Source organism: Sminthopsis crassicaudata, chromosome 4 (genome assembly GCF_048593235.1).
Source record: "Sminthopsis crassicaudata isolate SCR6 chromosome 4, ASM4859323v1, whole genome shotgun sequence".
NCBI classification, from domain to species: Eukaryota; Metazoa; Chordata; class Mammalia; order Dasyuromorphia; family Dasyuridae; genus Sminthopsis; species Sminthopsis crassicaudata.
Window position 1 is genome coordinate 401626139 of NC_133620.1, and position 19756 is coordinate 401645894.

Genomic DNA, 19756 nt, shown 5'->3' on the forward strand with positions numbered 1-19756 from the left:
CAGTCCTGCAGTCAGGCGATAGCCGGTCATCTCGTCCATGTCCTCTTCAAACCTCCAGTAAAAGCAAGAACTATACACATTTCTCCATAAGCAGTTCATTATTAAAAAGGGGGGGGGCTCAGTTTCCTGCTCTTTATACTGTTAAATGGGGGGAGGGGTCGGGAAAGAACTTAGCATGTTATTGGTCCTCACACATTATTAAAAGGTGCCAAATGATCCCCTTGAAATTTGAAAAAACGGACTACGGAGCTCCGAGGCAGAACCGTAAGGGCTCACTTTTCTCGGGGCCTCAGCGTGAGGACATTCTCTAGTTCCATCCCTTCAGGATGCCTCGGGACCGCCTCGTTCCCAGGAGGAAGCACTACAACAACACAGGGGTTTGTTTGTTTCGATTTCCTCCTCTCCCTTCCGGCGCGGTCCAGCCCGAGAGCCTCCGGATCCGGGGACTGCCTGCAGCATCTCCGTGTTTAAGCCATTCTTAGGGTTTTTTTTTCCCCCCATTGATTTGCCGACGTCAAGCGTATTTATCAAAGAGACTGCCCCTCTGCGGACCACCACGCAGGTGCTTAAAATGGAGGTTGGAAACAAGATGCTGCCATAGAACCCCCCTGACCTTCCGCTATGACCCGTTTTACTAAACGTTCTCGAGGTTTAGACATTTTGGAAACAAACACTAGCGCACATTAAGAGGCCAGCCCGCATACGCAGCCTTCAGGGCAGGCTGAGTGCGCCCCGCCCCCTTAATTAGTTTTAGGGAGGTTTTCGGGAGGACGGCCTACGTTTCTCCTCTAAGACTAATCGGGGTGTGAAACTTGCGGCAAGCTGTAGGTCAGAGGGAAAGAGACAAATGTAAAAGAAGATACAGCGATTGCCCGAAGCGGACCTAGGCCTTCTCCCATCCTCGGCCGCCAGCCCCACAGGAGCCACACTGAGCTGAGGCCCCACAGCTCTCCAGCGGCCTTAGCGCCCGGCTTCCTACAACAAAGCACCGGATTGGTTGCGAGGACGCACGTGACCACAAGGCGGGGCTCCACGACTCGCTAACCGTAGACAAACAAGCCTGCCGAAGAAACGCGTACACAGAGCCAGTAGCGCCTCGGCCCTTATATAGAGCGAGTCCCACGAGTACCGCCCTAGCAACCGCCCCTTAGCAACGCCTCGCCCTGGTTCCTGGCTCTCTTATCGGCCTCCGCCAGATTTTTCCGGTTCCGCGCCCGAGCTTCTGCTAGGCTCGGCTCACGTGATTCCCCTCTGGGGAGGCGAGGGAAAGGAAGGGGTGTGGGGGAGGGAAAAAACGGTTGGGAGGGCGGAGCGAGGCTTTGCGGGGGCGGGGGGCCGCGCGGGGGCGGAGGGCCGCTTTGGTGTCATCAGGACGCGCCAGACGCTGTTGTCGCGTCGCGCTCAGGGTTTCCGGCTCGAGAAGATGGCGGCCGAACAGCCGGTGTTAGTCCGCGGCCCCGGCCCCGAGCGTTGGGCAGTGCCGTGGTCTTTGGCCCGAGGTTCAGTACGGGACTTCATCCGCTCCCACTGCCGGCGTAAGGTAAGGGGCGTGACCGCCTGTCGGTAGGGAAAAGAGGGGGCAGAAGCGAGCGGCGCAGGCCCTGCCCAGGGGTCCCCCACCCGGACGGTGCCGAGCCGGGCGGGCCCTGCCAGGCCGGATTGTCCGGGGGACTGTCTCGCTTCTGTCTGCTCGGCGGCCAGCCTCTGCAGGGCCGTCCTCCCCCTGGCCGCAGCCGCCGGGAGGGACCTAGTCCTGGGGTGGGGCTGCGTTTGTGGGGACTTTTCTGGCTCTGGTTTCTTTCTTACACTTGAAACAAACGCTAAGCCCACGTAGTGACGGCACTCTGGAAGCCTGGACCCCTTCCACGAGGAGAAAACGCGTTTGCAAATCATTGCGTTTCCCAGCTCCCCCTTTACCCTCCCAAACCCCTCCGGTCCCGTCCAGACCGGCGGCGGACACCGGCTGAGAGAACTCTCGGGAAAGGGTCGGGTCTTAATGCTTCCGAAGGAGCGAACTCTTGCGCCTTAGTGCAGAGGGGGTCTCGCGGAGGCGGCGCGCTCGGTGCTTACAAAAAGCGGCTCTAGTGATTCAGAGTCCCGCTGAGAGGACGGATTTCAGAGAAGTTGTCAGGGGGCAGAATGGTCCTGGACAGGGAGGGCTCGCTGGCGCCGGAGCGCCTGGGCCCGAATCCCAACCTTGACAACGGCGAGTTCTGAGCGCATGAAAGGGCACTCACGGGGAGGGCTTGTTGTGGAGTGCGGGAGATCTGGGGGGAAGAGGCGATGAGAAACTCTCCGTGCCTTTTTTTGCCCTCACTTTATCACATTAAATTGTTAGTCTGTCGGGTGAAGCTAACTTGGTGCTTCAGGGAGCCAGGGCTGTCGCACGATAGGCAGTTAGCAGGGCCAGCTGGTGCTTTAAAAAAAAAAAAAAAAAAAAAAAAAAGAGCAGCAAAAGTGTTCCTCCAAGGCAACCCTCCTCCTCCATCTCGTTCTCCCTCGTCTCAGGCTGCAGAGTTGCCTTTTGGTGATTTGTTTTCCTCCTCTGAAAGATTCTCCTTTTTAATTCACTTTAGCTTGATTTCATGGTATAAAAATATTTTATGGGAATCGCTGTGTAATTTGGTTTTGGCCCTAAAACTTCTTAGTGTGGCCAAGCCAGATGCTGTGCTACAGGGAAGGTAGCAGTTCTGTAACTGGAAGGGGATGAGTCTTAAAACACGCGCCAAGAATCTGAGCTGAAGCATGCCCAGGATCCAGTCCTTAGAGTGTTTCTTCTGTATTTTTTTGTTTTTACATTCATGGGCTTATTTTTAATTGTCAACAAAAAAAGGATACAAGACGGACTGATACCTTACATAAAACCCTTGAAGCCAACAAATAACTTGGTTTGTGTCGCCTTCCAAGTCCGCCTGAGACTAGGCTGCAGCTGACTTTGTACAGAGTCAGTGTGTATACAGTTTCAGTTTTCCTGATATTATTTGCACTCATTTTAAAGGATGTTTGGCCTTTTTTAAAGGACTTTTTATTTATTTAAATTGTATCTTTTTTGTATCTAGGGTATTCCAGTGGATTGCTTTTATGTAAAATGTAATGGACAGTTAATTAATACTGAAGATGCGGTTCAATATGGAGCAGTTTATAGTCTGGAGCCCAGACTCTGTGGAGGAAAAGGAGGTAACTAATCTTTGCTATTACCAATGGCAGTGATGTATCTGGCTATTATGGACTTACTATTTTTGTTCTCATTTAAATATTTTCCCTTTCCTTAATTTCTAAAAGGAATAACTTCTTCCCAGCATTCTGATAATTATTGATCTTTGAAAGTTTTGCTATTAGGAATTGAAGAGAAGTAATTGATTGTTCTTAAAAGGAAGACTATTTTCATAATATTTCTGCTCTCACCAGTTTTTTACTTGATCGCTAGAATTCCTGGACTGGAAATGAAAGTGAAGCAAAGAGTCAGCAGATTATGTTTATGTTTCAGTTTGCAGGAATAATTTGTCTGCAGTAAAATGTTTGAGATGGGATGGAGGTGAACACTGCATGTAAATGCTTCTTAGGGTTTCTCTAGATACAATACACAACATCCGTTTGGATCTTAGGAAATAGCAACTTTAGGTACTTGATTACTTTGAATCCTCCAGAGGGAACTCATTAGACTAACTGGTTTTAGCTTAAAATTAATTTGTTTTAGATATTTTGCCATCTCTTACCAATGATTTCCAAAACTATTAATTTAGAACCCTTGGCTTGGCTGCCTTTGTTTTTGGAATATTTTAGCTGAATATAGGGGCTTTTATTGGGAGAAAGAATTCTTTCCCTAAGGAAAGAGAACCTAAAAAGGAGGGGGGGGGGGGGAAGATTTAATTGAAAAAAGAAAGGGGGCAGCTAGGTGGCGCAGTGGATAGAGCACCAGCCTTGAATTCAGGAGGACCTGAGTTCAAATCTGGTCTCAGACACTTCCTAGCTGTGTGACCCTGGGCAAGTCACTTAACCCCAGCTTCAGGGAGAAAAAAGAAAGAAAAAAGAGGCTTGCAAATCTTTTTCTGTATGTTGCTTAGTGTGGTTAGAAGCTTAATTTGTTTTGCAAAATTTTCAAGATCATCTTTAATCTTTAGATTTGTTAGTGGTGCAACTTTTCATACAGTTAAAATGCTTTATAGTCCTTAGATAAAACTGCATATAGTATATTATCATTTTTTTAATGAGCTTTTCTCTCCCCTTTCCCCAAGTTGATTTAAAACTTACAGATAGTGTTATAAGATCTAGCTAACACTATCAAAAATTACCAACTTAGAAATTAAAAAAAAAATCAAATCTATATTTATTAGACAATTCTTCATTTGAAATTTTATCATTTTTTCCTCAGGTTTTGGATCTATGCTTCGAGCACTTGGTGCTCAGATCGAAAAGACAACTAATCGAGAAGCATGTCGAGATCTCAGTGGAAGGAGACTTAGAGATGTCAACCATGAAAAAGCGTAAGATAACATTTTTTAAAACTACAGTCTTATATTTAACTATAAGGTAAAAAATGTAAACTTTGAATGTTTTCCCTCAAATTTATGGGACCATAGATATTTGGAAGAGATCTTTAGAAGTCATCTAGTTCAGTCACTTTATTTGACAGATGAGGAAACTGAGTGCTAGAAAGGGAAAGTGACATGCCTAAAACAACACCAATCTATTAGGGGAATTCCTGGAATTTAATGAATCCCAGCACTTACATCTAGTGTTGTATTTAGTGAACTACAGTGCTTTCTCAGGAGCTTATTTGCATACATAATTATACAGTTATCTTGCTGCACAAGAAAAATCAGATCAAAAAGAAAAAAAGTGAGAAAATGCAATCAAAGCACAACAAAAAAAAGTGAGAATACTATGTTCTGATCTACACTCAATTTCCACACCCCTCTCTCTTGTAGATGATTCTCTTCATCACAAGATCATTGGAACTGACCTGAATCATCTCACTGTTGAAAAGAATTAATCATTGTGTAATCTTGTTGTTGCCGTGCATAATGATCTGGTTCTGCTCACTTCAGTTAGCATCAGTTCCTGAAGTCTTTTCAGGTCTCTTTGAAGTCATTCTGCTGATCATTTATTCAGCCATTCCCCAGCTGATGGGCATTCACCCAGTTTCCAGTTTCAGAAGTTTTTTATTGCTTTGATCAGAATGAATACTGTCTCCCACATTACAGGTGAGAGTTATAACACTTAAGTTGCCATAATCATAAGACTAAAAGTACTCTTAGAAATAGTGTCTCCATAGCAAGCAATTGGAAAATGAATAGATGCTCATCATTGGGGAATAGTTGAACAGGTTATGGTATATGAAGACAAAGGAATATTATTCTATAAAAAATGAACAAGCTGATTTTAGAAAGGCCTGAAAAGATTTACACAAACTGATTCTGAGTGAAACAAGCAGAACCAGGAATACATCTGTATGCAGTAACAGCAAGAACGTGTGATGGTCAGCTATGAAAGATGTGGTTCTTCTCCGTGGTTCCGGTGATCCAAAGCAATCCCAATAGACTTTGGACAGAAAATGTTATCTACATCCAGAAAAAGAACTAAGGAGACAGAATGTAAATCAACACATGCTATAGGTTCACATATTTTTTCTGCTTTTTTAACTCTCCCATGGTTTTTTCCCTTTTGTTCTGATTTTTCTCTCCCAAGATGATTCATAAAGCAATGTGTATTTAAAATTTTTAAAAATCAACTTCAAAAAAAAAAAGTGTATCCAGCATTAAATGTGAGACGATTGTGTTTCTAGAAAGAGGGACCATTATTGGCATACCTTAATAGTGTACAGGTCAGTTTTTTTTTTTTTTTTAACAGAATTTGAAGATCCTAAAGGATTAAAAACAATAAGCCTTTTCTGGAAACTATACCCTGTGAGTAGTTTACATAATCTGTATTCTTTTTGGAGAAGGATACCTAAAAGACTAGCACACTGTTCCTTAAGGTATCTTAGAATCTTAAATAATCTTGCAGGTCATGATTAAAAGATCAGTGTGAAATCTATTTACATTTGCATCCTGCCTTTATAGTCCAAGCAAGGAACATCGTTACCTGAGCTAACAATGAAAGGTATCCTTGGAAGTATACCTTTGTTAGTTTACTCAAGTACTCAAATGGCAGTTTGGTAGTTCATGACAGTGCTGAAGATTAAACTTGTTTGTGTCTAAAGTTCAGCACAGGGAGTTCACCCAAGAGGCTGGAGACTTCATTCACTTCTAATGTTTTGAGGATACCAGTAGTCTGGCTGTCACCCTGGCAGCTCTTGCCCTTGCTACATAATTAGCCCATCTCTCTTTATTACACATTTCTTGGATATCCTTTATCCTTGTTCTTCAAAGTTCTTTGCCTATTGGTTAGATATAATAGAACCTGCCAATACTAACTCCATTGCACTTTATGTGACATTGATCCTTAGTTGTTAGGCTTGGTGGTTCACATCTTGAAAAAATGTTGGGTTTTGAATGACTTTGCTTTCATGAGAAGCTTGGGGTCGGTAGAAAAGCTTTACAGTTTGCTGAAAGCAATCTAATTATCTCTCCTTTTCAATTCTAGGCCTGGTTCAGTGCCCATTTGTACTATATGTTCCATATTTTCTTATTGTTTGATAGACTATAGCAATTATTTCTCAATATTTTTTTTTTGTCATAGACATAAAATGATGAAATCACAGATTCCTTTTGGCAGCCTGGTGAAGCCTGTGAGTTTTTTAAAATAACTTTTAAAATGTGTGAAATAAAACTCATAGATTAATAAAAGAAACCAATTAAATTGAAACCAAGTTATCAAAATATTTAAAAACAAAGTTCATGTTTCCCAAGTTAGGGATCCCTGCTCTACAACACACTTGATAAGGGAGCATCCTGTTTCAAAGAAAGTCCTCCAGTAATGAGACATTCATTACCTTCTGAGATAATCCATTCATTTTTGGACTGTTAGGAAGTGTTTCTTTATATTAAGCAAAAAGATACTTCTACAACTCCCACCTTTTGCTCGTAATTCTGCCCTCTAGGGCCATCTAACAAGTCTTTCTCTTGTACATGATTGTCATATCAGAGATGTCAAACAATTCTGCCTCTGGAACCAGGCTATAAATGGGAAATATTAAACAAAATAATTAAACTAAATAGAAACAGAGTTAATGTTAATATGTGGTTTTCTGAGTCAATATGCACCTTAAGGGATCCTTATATACTATTTGAGTTTGATGCCATTGAATTATGTAATTGACAGATCCCATGCATCTCCTAAGTGTTCTCTGTTTTTTCCTAAATAACTTTGGTTCTTTCAGTTGGTTTTCATATAGCATGAACATGAGACCTGTTATCTTCCCAGTTCTCCTCTGAATACTTTTCTTTTTACTAATTTTCTTCCTGAAATGTGGCCAAAACCAAATATAATTCTCCAAATATGGTCTGACTAGGGCAGAGGTAATATTAGGACCATCACCTTGTTATTCTTGGAAGCTCCAGGTCTCTTACTGTAGCTCAAAGTTACATTTTTTTCTGTTATTTTGCTACTGAGCCTATGATTCACTAACTCCCCAAAATGGTCAATTGTTGCTTATTATTAACCACCCACTATGTGCCAGATACTGTTCTAAATATTAGGAATACAAAGACAAAAAAAGTCATTTAATTCTAGAAGCTTATGGTCTAACGGAAAGACAATATGAAAACTGTGTACAAACATAGAAGTTATATATAGGATAACTTGTAGAAGGAGGAATTTTAGTTGAGGCTCAAAGGAAGCCAGGAGGCAAAGATGAATATTTCAAGGATGGGGGAAAGACAATGAAAATGGTCTTTAATTCAAAATAGAACATTGTGTTGAGGAACAGCAAGGAGAACATTGTCACTGGATTGCAAGACAAAGATGAATTAAGTTTTAAGTCTGGGAAGGTCAGAGGAGGCCAAGTTATGAAGGGCTTTCAATATCAGAGAATGTTATATAGGATCCTGGAGATAAAAGAGATTAAAGCTGAGTGGAGGCATAATGTGATCAGGGCTATGTTAGGAAGCTCATTTTGGCAACTGAGTGGTGAGAGACTGGAGAAATAAGCTGTTACATTTATCTAGGAAATTGGGTATGTGTCATAGGGATGGCAGTGTCAGGAAGGAGAAGAGAATAGAACAAGCATTTATGTAGTTCCTCCTATATGCCAAGCTCTAGGCTACATGCTTTTTACAAGTATCATTTCATCTGATTCTCACAACAGTCCTGAAAGGTAGGCGTTTTTATTTTTATTATCCCCATTTTACAGTTAAAGAAACTGAGGCTAAGAGAGTTGAAGAGTCACCATAATTTGGATTGAGTAGAAAATATGGATCTTAAGCGATTTGTACCTGGTTTGTATGTATAGTAAAGGCCAACTAGATTTGCCCAGAAAAACTATATGCTTCCAGCAAAAAGCCACAGCTAGATCACAGATAAAAAGAGAAAGGAGAGGGATAACCTAACATGCATTTTTGACAACATATAACATCCTGACAAGATATGACCATCTCTGTACCTGCCCTTCTAAGCAGGTGAAGGAAACAGCGGCCGCCTATTAGAGATGTTAGAAAGATAAGATTAATGGGCCTTGGCAAAGGATTAGATACGAGAGGTAAGAGTGAGTGAAACGTTATGGATGACATCTCATTTTGAAACCTGCATAACTGGCACCTTTAATACAGCAGTGGAAAAGTTCAGAAGAGGAAAATATTTGATGATAAAACCTGTTTTTTTAGAAACTATTTGCAATAATGCCTACTCTTATATTTTCATTAAGGATTTCCTAGATAATAATTTTGTTTTATTGTTAAAGCTTTTTATTTTTAAAACATGAATGGATAAATTTTCAGCATTAACCCTTGCAAAACCTTGTGTTTCAGTTCCCCTTGCCTCTTCCCTCCACTCTCTCCCCTAGATAATAAGTAATCCAATATATGTTAAATATGGTAAAAATATATGTTAAATCCAATATATGCATACATATTTACACATTTATCATGCTGCACAAGAAAAATCAGATCAAAAAGGAAAAAAAAATTTAAAAATGCAGGCAAATGAGTAAAAATGCTATGTTGTGATCCAAGCTCCATTCCCACAGAACTCTCTGGGTGTAGATGGCTCTCTTCATCATAAGATCATTGGAACTGATCTGAATGATCTCACTATTGAAAAGAATCACATCCATCAGAATTGATCATCATATAATCTTGCCATTTCTGTGTACAATGATCTCCTAGTTCTGCTCATTTCATTTTGCATCAGTCTAGATAATCATTTAGATCATTTCCTTAGGTATTTTGTAGAGAGGAGCAAGTAAGCATATGGATTGGTAGTTGATAGTTCCCTTTTTTGCAGGATAATTGTAGCATCTACAATTTTTTGGCTTTTTCCCTACTCAGTCCAAATTATGGTGGCTCTTCAAATGCTGCCTTTATGCTAGAGAACTTTAATATTCATATAGGTGCACCTTAAAACTCCTTCAGTCCTAAGACCCCCTCCTCCCTCTACCTCAGCCACATAGAAATGGCAACATGCCAGATCTTACCTGGCTCACCAGTATCTAATGGGAATTCTGATGATTCTTTGACCATAATTTCCTTCTCTTTTTTCCTTCTGCCTCTTCCTTCCCCTTCCTAGACCTGTCCTCCACCACCCAAACCTCCAGTCAGAGTCTCTAGTCTCAGGACTTTCTCAGCCCTGACTTGACTTCTCTACTTTCAGCCTCAGCCCCAGAGTCATTTTAACTCTCTACACTTTTTTCTTGAATCCCCCCCATCCCTTGTCCCATTGCTTCTTATCCTTTGCCATATAAGTTGCACTCATTGACTTTCCCTCTCCAGAATGGCTGAATGGGTAAAGCAGCAAGCTGAGCGAGAAGCAGAAAAGGAGCAGAGGCGCCTAGAGAGGCTGCAGCGGAAACTAGTAGAGCCCAAGCACCATTTTGCCAGTCCTGACTACCAGCAGCAGTGTCACGAGATGGCTGAGCGCTTGGAGGACTCAGTCCTGAAAGGTGAGAGTGGGAGCACTGGTCCAAGAGCTGTCCCAAACTTTGGGGGGGGGGGGGCTATTTTTTCTGGGCTTGGGATTTCATCCAGACTTTGTTCTGTACTTTAGAGTCTTAACTTATTTAGAGTTAATGACCTTGCCTGCACAGGCTGCGTCCTTCAGATTTGTGGGAAACCAAGTCTTCTTGGCTCCAAGATCAACTGTTTACCCATAGTTCTATCCCAGCCCCTTTTAAGTATTTTAGCTCCAGTTTAGACTCTTCTCTATTTGCTGACTTCACTCCTTTCCTTCAAGGACCAAATAAAGAATCATTTCCCTGTCCAAAGTGAAAGTTATCTTTTTTTTCCTTTTAAATAGCTCATCACCCCTTATTTAGACGCTAGTTGTCAAACTTTTGGCTTGCCTGAAAAGCTCTAGAGAGCTTTTTCTCCGGGGAAATGTTTAACAAAATGGAGAAAAAAGACAACATAACCTAAACAATAATAAAATGTCATTATCAGAAAATCTTTATCTGAAATTAATACCACCATTCAAATTTTTTTATTTTATTTTTTACTTCCCATAAGTCTGCTTTGAGAGCAAAGTCTGTATTAAACTTTTTTCATGTCCTCATGAAACATATGCCTTATAGGCTTATAAGGGAAATTTAGGGACAGTTACATGATACAATAGAGAGGGCACCAATTCTGAAGTCAGGAAAACCTGAGTTCAAGTCCAACCTCAGATACTTAACACTTACTAGCTTTGTGACCCTAGACAAGCCACTTAACCCCAATTGCCTCAGCAAACAAAAAAGTGAAACTTAATAATAAGGTACATAATACATGTTTTAATTACATATATTGAAGTCTGTGTGACTGGCACCTCTCATAGACATCTTTCATAAATCGTCTAGTGTAAAGGGCTAGAACTGAGCAATGCATTTGGATAATGGAGCACGTGAGACTAATTGCCAATTGGACAGTTCCCTATTAACTTGTTTGAAGGTTGACCCTCCCCAGCTGTTCTGTGCTGACTTGATTGGTGGGACAAAGAGGGGGAAGTGACTTGTGTGGGAGGAGGAAGAAAAACTTGGGTGGTGGAACTCAAGCTCTCTCGCACTCGTGACCTGGCGTTGGAGGCGACGGTAAAGATCTAGAATAAAGACATTTAGTGATCTGACTCCTACTGACTTTTGGGAAGATAAGAGTTCCAGCAGTCTAGATTGGAAAAACTAAATTGTTCAATTTTCTGGTCAGGTATGCAAGCTGCCTCCAGCAAAATGGTGTCCCCTGAGATTAGTGACAGTAGGAAACGACCTAATGAACCTGATAAAAGTGGTGGAATCAAATCAAGGAAAAGGAAATGCTTCTGGTAAGTTACGTAATACTAGTTGCAAATTACAGGATTTGAATTATTGGCCAAATGACTGTGAAACTATCTGTTAGCCCTATGTAAAAATTGTTATATGATAATGAAATGGACACTCAAAAAGAATAAAATGGTATTTTAGAATTTAGAGATTGGAATTTAGAATCAAACTATTTTGATTTGCATTCTGGCACTCGTTCTTTCTATGTCTGTGACTTGAAGTTAAATCATTTTCCCCCACTTTTCAGTTTCCTTAACAATATTATGGAGAAGTTATATTAGATGATCTCCTAGTTCTGACTTCTAGAAATCTTTCCAGAGTTGTACACAGCCTTTAAATTGAGATATTTAACTACTTTGCTTAATTTAATAGTAATGGCTGAAATACAGCTGTTAAAGACTGCTACAGAAATAGAATAATAAAGTTTTTTTTTTTCTTATAACAGGGTGAAAAATCAACAAAGTGAAAATAGCTTCATTTTCAGGGCTTTTTGGCTTATGGGAGAACTCATCCTTATACACTGTCCAGTAGATAAGATTATTTGTTTTGTGTAATTCTTTGTGTTGGCCTACCTAATTAATTAATTAATATATTTTTTTTATTTTTGCCGTTATTCTTCAGTTAAAAAAAAAAAAAAGTCCCTGAGAAATGGTTCAAGTATGACAAGTTATTTTCTAAGAAAGAAATCTTAAGTTATAATCTTTTGAAAAAATGCTCCAAATCACTTAAGTTAAGAGAAATGCAAAGAATAACTCTTTGGAGGTTAAAACTTAGACCCTTCAGATTAGTAAAATTAACAGAAACAGAAAATGATATATTGGGGAGCTGTCAAATGTTGGAAAACAGATACATTATTGTACTGCTGCTGTTGTGAATTTATCCAGCTAATTTAGAATTATGCCCCTAAACTAAATTCATTCCTTTTGATCCATTGAAAACACTATTAAACCTTTATACCAAAGGGATAAAACAAAGAGAAAAAGAATTCTCAAAACTGTTTATGGCAGCTCTTTTTTGGGGAGTTAAGAACTGAAAACTAAAAGAATGCTTATCAATTACAGAATGGCTGAAATGGAATACTATTATCCTATAAGAAATGGTTTCAGAGAAACCTGAGTCTAGTATGAATTGATGTAGAATGAAGTGATTAAAACTAAGAGAATAATATAACAACACTGTAAAGAAATACAGCTTTAAAAGATTGATGAATGCAGTGGTTAACCACAATTCCAGGGGACTCATGATGAAACATGTTCCTGACAGACTCAAGAGTAAATTGAGGCATGTATTTTGGGGATATGACCAAGGCAAGAATTTATTTTGCTTTGTTATATTTCTTACATGACTTTTTTCTCTTTTTTCTAATAGAGGAGAGAAAAAGCAAGAAGAAAAACAGATTTTAAAAATTTTAAATTGTTGGTATCTCTTATTACTTGTGGCTTTATCCAGTTTCTTAAGATTGAGATTAGCTAATAGCAATGTTCTGGGATAATCAGCTGTAAATGCCTTTGCTATTCTCAGCAGTACAATAATCCACAAGTAATTCGAAGGACTTATGTAAAATCCTGCCCATATTCAAAGAAGGAACTGATTTGTGTCTAAGTACATATTGAAGTAGTCTCTCTCTTTCTTTCTCTCTCAAAGTTGTTTATAGTGGGAGATCTATATATTTTTTCACAACATGACTTATGAAAATGTTTTGCATAACTTCATATGTGGTTTTTTTTAATGGGAGATGAGGGTGGGAATAGGAGAGAGAATCTATAACTCAAAAGTTTCTAAAACAAATGTAAAAATAATTGTTTTAAATGTAACTGAGGGGAATACATGTAAAAGAGTTAAAAAAAGATTGAGATAGTTTTAGATATTATATTTATCAAAGATTCATTAAGAAATGTACTTTCCAATCTCTGAATCTTTTATACCATTATGTATACTACGTCCTTAAATTTTTCTTACTTTTGCTAGTTAGGCTCTTTTTTGATCATGCTGAGCCTTTTTCTTGGACAAATAAATATAGCACCATCTTTCAGAACCATGTAGATTTAAAGTATATTGTTTTACATATATTGGTCAACCTGCCATCTGAGGGAGGGGTGAGGAGAAGGAGGGAAAATTGGAACAAAAGGTTTGGCAATTGTTAATACTGTAAAATTACCCATGCATATAGCCATAATTAAAAAAAAAAAAAAAAAAAAGTATATTGTTTTGTTTTCTGACAGGATGGGCATGGAAGGCCTGGAGGATGCTGGAAGTTCAGATGATGGGGACAGCGAAGAAGTCCCCAGCACTTCAGGAATGAGCTTCCACTCACCCAATGGCTATACTGAGAATGCTGACAAGGCAGAAGAATTTTCCAGGAGTTGTAAGGATTCCTTAGGTGTGAGTGTATCAGAAAAGCTACAGGTGCCCACCAGCCTCTCTGACACTGTTGCCCCAGCTGACGTGGATGGGAGCAGGGTGCCCACCGAGAAGCAGGTCCTGGAGAAGATGGAAGAGATGGAAGTGGAGAGAGAAATGAATGTAGAGAAAGAACCATTTGTAGCAGAGAGGGAAGGAGAGACAGATACAGCACAGGACAGAGGAGGAGGAAACAAAAGAGCAAGTGAAGACGACCCAGAAAAGGTGCCACTTGATAAACCCGAAGGAAGCCCAACAGGAAACAAAGTAAGACAAATTCTTAAGCGTAGTTTTTTTAGAAATCTATTTTCATATTTATAAAAATAAGAAACATGACTGTTTAATGTGGTGGTTTGTTTTTGTTTTTTTTTTTTTTTTTGTAATTTTTAGTCATTAGTCATTTAAGTGAAAAGGCTCTCCTGCTCAGGCCATTCATTTAGTAATCAAGTTCCTGTGCTTCAGTTATTTCTGTAAATCTTTCATTAGGAGTTGCTGGAAATTTATGACACTTGACCACTAGATGGTGCTTGTGTATTGGATAGTGAATGTCTTATAAGAACACAGTAGTGATTCCTTATCTTGGGAAATATAAGGGAAAAAAGTATAGAAGGGAAAAAAGTATCATCTGAAAATAACTTAAGAATTATTATTCTTGTTCTGAGTTAACACTTCTAAGGGAAAAGGATCTTAGCTTACTGCCACATTTAAAAATATTTTGTTTTGATTAAATTGATAATGTAGTTAGAATAAGTGACAAATTACTAGAGTTAATGAGTTCATATTAGCAGTTTTATCGAGATATCACTTTTAGGTAACAGTGATGAGGCATTTTTTAAGTATTTTTAATGGATGAAAGGAAAGAAGAGATTGAGTTAAGTGATACTTATTCTCTTATTTTGTTCGACAGTTTTTCAAATAGTATTTTTCCAAACACATACAAAGATAGTATGTATTCACCTTGACAAAAAAACTGTGTTCCAAATTTTTCTCCCTCCTTCACTTAAACCATTTCCCACCCCAAGACAGCAAGTAATCTTTTTTTTTTTTTTAATTTTATAATTATACAATTTTTTTGACAGTATATATGCATGAGTAATTTTTTTATAACATTATCCCTCCAGATTTTCCCCTCCCCTAGATGACAGGCATTCTCATACATTTTACATGTGTTACAGTATAACCTAGATATATGTGTGTAAATCCAGTTTTCTTGTTGCATGTTAAGTATTGGATTCCAAAGGTATAAGTAATCTGGGTAGATAGACAGTAGTGCTAATGGTTTACATTCAATTCCCAGTGTTCCTTCTCTGGGTGTAGCTGTTTCTGTCCATCATTGATCAGCTGGAAGTGAGTTGTATCTTCTTTATGTTGAAGATATCCATTTCCATCAGAATACATCTTCATACAGTATTGTTGTTGAAGTGTACAGTGATCTTCTGATTCTGCTCATTTCACTCAGCATCAGTTCATGCAAGTCTCTCCAAGCCTTTCTGAATTCATCCTGCTGGTCATTTCTTACAGAGCAATAATATTCCATAGCCTTCATATACCATAATTTACCCAACCATTCTCCAATTGATGGACATCCATTCATCTTCCAGTTTCTAGCCACTACGAAAAGAGCTGCCACAAACATTTTGGCACATACAGGTCCCTTTCCCTTCTTTAGTATTTCTTTGGGATATAAACCCAGTAGTAGCACTGCTGGATCAAAGGGTATGCACAGTTTGATAACTTTTTGGGACAGCAAGTAATCTGATGTAGGTTAAACATATGCAATTCTTCTAATCATACTTCCATATTTGTCATGTTATGCAAGAAAAATCTGATGAAAAGGGTTTTAAAAACCACAAGGAAAAAAAATGCCAACAGGTGAAAATATGCTTTGATTGACTTTCAGCCTTCAGAGTCCCCCCTCTTTTTCTGTTTCTCTCAGAGGATTGGCCCTTTTCACTTTGGTGCTTAATTTTAGGCCTAGGTTATAAAAGGTCTTAATTCATGTCAGTGAATGCTTTTTGGGAGAAAATATAAATTAGATGGAAATTATATCAAGTGGTATTTTGTAGTTGAGAAAAAAAATATTTTCATGGTTTATAAAATCATTTTTTTTTTTTTTTTTTCTGTTTCTTTTAGGATGTTCAGGAACCTATAGACCTTCTGGCATTCAGCTCAGTTGAAGAAATGGAAATGTTGGGTTTGGATAAACTTAAATTGGAATTAACAGCACTGGGACTTAAGTGTGGAGGCACCTTACAGGAAAGAGCAGCAAGACTCTTCTCTGTCAGAGGACTAGCAAAGGAACAGATAGACCCTAGCTTGTTTGCCAAACCCACTAAAGGAAAGAAGAAAAAAAACCCATAGACACATCTCTTTTTTTTTATACCTGAAGGTTTTTTTCTCTGTTGCTGTTTCTGCAATTATTTTTGTTTGATTCTTGAAATTGACATTGAAAGAAGCACAATTCTAAATTACAATAAAAATGTTTTATAATTGATGGAGAAATTTGTTGTAAAAAAGTCATTACAGGTTATGCTTTTAGATCTTCAAAAAAAATAGAAAGTTGCTTTATTTAAAATGTGAATATTATAAAAAATAAACAAATTTTATTATATCAATATTTTAAGACAGTGAGATGGCCTAGAAATGGTCAAAATGCCAAATCAAATCAACAATCATTTATAGCCCCTGCTATGTGCCAGGCACTGTGCTCAGTGGTAGAAATACAAAGGTAAAAAATGTTCTAAGTTGTCACTCAGAAAGCAATCCTTTTCCCAAAAAATTTCACATTTTTATTTTTGAGTTTTAAGTTCCAAATTTTATCCTTCTTCCCTGAGAGAGGTTGTATATCTGCAATTACATAAAATGTATAAGATTCAAAAAGAAGGAAAAAAAAACATGAAAGTGCTTCACTCTGTATTCAAACAACATCAGTTTTCTCTCTCTGGAGGCAGTGTGCTTGATCATTAGTCCTTTGGCATTGCCTTAGATCATTGGATTGCAAAGAATAGCTAAGTCATTCATGGTTGATTATCACACAGTCTTGCACAATGTTCTTTTGGTTCTGTTCATTTTACCATGCACCAGTTCAAGTCTTTTCCAGGTTTTTCTGAAATCATCCTGCTTGTCATTTCTTAGAGCACAATAATATTCCATTACAATTTTAGCTTGTTTAGCCATTCCACAATTGATGGGCATTGCTTTGATTTAATCCATCACAAAAAAAGAACTATAAATATGTACAAATTTTTTTTAATGTCTTTAGGGTAGGCATAATTTTATAACCCTTTAGGTACTAAATTGCTCTCAAAAATGGTTGAATCTGTTCACAACTTTACCAACAAAACATTGATGTCAGAGTTTCCCACATCCCCTCCAACATCCAACATTTTCCTTTTTTGTCTTATTAGTCAATTGTTTGATAGGTGTGAGGTGGCACCTCAAAACTGTTTTAATTTGTATTTCTCTACTCAATAGTGATTGAGATAATTTTTTCATATGACTATATGATTTGATTTATTCATTTGAAAACTGCCTGTTCATATCTTTTTAACCATTTATCAATTGGGAAATGACTTGTATTTTTATAAATTTGTATTAGTTCTCTATATATTTGAGAAATTAAGTCTATCAAAGATATTTGTTGCAAAATTTTTTTCTTATAATTGTGTTTGTGTTGATGTTATTTGTGCAAAAACATTTTATAAAATCATAATTATCTATTTTATATTTTGTAATGCTGTATTTATTTTGGCCCTCCATTCTTCTATTATCCAAAAATTTGTCAGATTGTATTACCATTTATATGTAAATCATGTATCCATTTTGACTCAACTTGATATGCGGTGTAAGATGTTAAATCTGTACCTAATGTCTGCCATACTGTTTCTGGTTTTCCCAGTTTTTTTTTTTGTTTTTTTTTTTTTTTAAATAGCTTTTTATTTTTCCATATACATGCAAAGATAGTTTTCAATATTGACCTTTGCAAAATCTTGTATTTTAAATATTTCTCCCTCTCTTCTCCCCTTCCTCCCTCCTTTCCCTCCTACTTCCCTCCCTTAGACAGCAAGCAATCAGATATAGGTTAAACATATGCGATTCTTCTAAACATTTCCATATTTCTTATTTTTTGAAGCTGGGGTTAAGTGATTTGCCCAGGGTCACACAGCTAGGCCGTGTTAAGTGTCTGAGACCAGATTTGAACTTGGGTCCTCCTGAATTCAGGGCTGGTGCTCTATCCACTGCGCCACCTAGCTGCCCCTCATTTCCATATTTCTTAAGAAAAAATATCAAAAGGGGAAGAATGAGAACAGAAAAGGTGGGTGAAAATATGCTTTGATCAACATTTCTCTTGAGTACAGATTGGCATTTTCTATCCCACATCTACTGGAATTTACCTTGAATCACCTCATTGTTGAAAAGAACCAAGTCTATCACAATTGATCATCACAGAATCTTGTTGTTACTATGTACAATGTTCTCTCGGTCTGCTCACTTCACTCAATATCAGTTCATGTCTCTTTCCAGGTTTTCTGAAATCAGCACCATCGTTTCTTAAAATATTCCTTACATTCATATACCCTAAAAGTTATTTAGCCATTCCCTAACTAATGGTCATCCACTCAAATTTCCAATTCCTTGCCACAACAAAGAACTGCTAAAAATATGTGGATTTTTTTTTTTTTAATCTCTATGGGATACAGATGCAATAGAGTTGCTGCTTTCCCAGCAGTTTTTGTCAAATTATTGAGTTTATGGTTCAAAAGCTTGGATTTTTGGATTTATTATATACTAGATTACTATGGTCATTTACTGTAATATACTTTGTATCTAATCCTAGGATTCTTTTTCCACTCATGACCCTTTTTCATCTAAGAAATTTTTATGTGATCCCAGGTATATAGGTAATCAAATATTTACTATAAATCAAAGAAGTTTATTTTAAAACAATTTTTTGGTATACATAGAATTTTATTATTGAAGACAAAAATAAAATTGCATATTAGAGATGGATGTGCTTGATTTTTACATACATCTTTGCAAATTAATACCTTTTACTGTTGTCAAATTTTTTGTGACCATTCCCACATTTTTAGGTGATCCCATACGGAGTTACAACTCACAATTTAAGAAGTTTTAAATCTATTCTTATGATCCACACACACCCAGTACTCAGATTGTTTTGGTAATTACAGTTTGAGAGCTATATGTCATCTACTACAAGATCTCAAACATCTTTCAGAGGGTTTTTGTGTGTGTGTTTGCTTGATAGCCTAGTTTTTGTTCTTCCAAGTGAATTTATTTTTTCATTGTAAGTATTTTAGTAGTTTGGTATGGCATTGAATAGATTTAGGCAGAATTGCCATTTTTTATTATATTGGCTCAACCTACCCATGATTAGTAAATATTTTCCAATTACTTAGATCTGATTTTGTGTGTAAAGTGTTTTATATTTGTGTTCATAGTTCTTGGATTTGTCTTGGCAGGTAGACTCCCACTTATTTTGTCTACAGTTTTAAATGGAATTTATCTTGCTGCTGGATTTTGTTGGTAATATAAAGGCTCATGGTTTACATAAATTTATTTTATATCCTGCAATTTTGTTAAAGTTATTTCAAGCATTTTTTAATTGACTCCCTTGGATTTTCTAAGTATAACATTTGCAAAGAGTGATAATTTTAATTTTTTTCTTATTTCTATATTTTCAATATAATATTAAATAACAGAGGTGATAATGGACATCTTTCTTTTACCCCGATTATATCCCCATTACAGATGGTGCTTGCTGATGATTTTAGATATATTTTACTTATTTTAAGGTACAGGGTAATCTTAAGACCTATGGAAGATGAGTTACTTCAGAAAATTGGCAAAAAAAAATTTTAAAACAACAAAATTGTGTATTAGCCAGGTTGTAAGAAATACGGACATTGCTTTCTTGAGGAATGGTGCAGTTTTCTGAAAAATAAGTTTGAC

General features: G+C 37.7%; 1 protein-coding gene across 1 annotated transcript; it reads left to right on the top strand.

The window, feature by feature from the left end:
* The first annotated feature begins 345 nt into the window (after positions 1 to 345).
* SDE2 (SDE2 telomere maintenance homolog) lies at positions 346 to 17507 on the top strand. Its single transcript, XM_074262617.1, has 7 exons — positions 346 to 1540; positions 3060 to 3177; positions 4373 to 4484; positions 9867 to 10036; positions 11271 to 11385; positions 13606 to 14050; positions 15917 to 17507. The coding sequence occupies exons 1-7, from the start codon at positions 1424 to 1426 to the stop codon at positions 16142 to 16144; spliced, it is 1305 nt and encodes a 434-aa protein (XP_074118718.1). The 5' UTR covers positions 346 to 1423; the 3' UTR covers positions 16145 to 17507.
* The last annotated feature ends 2249 nt before the right edge of the window (positions 17508 to 19756 follow it).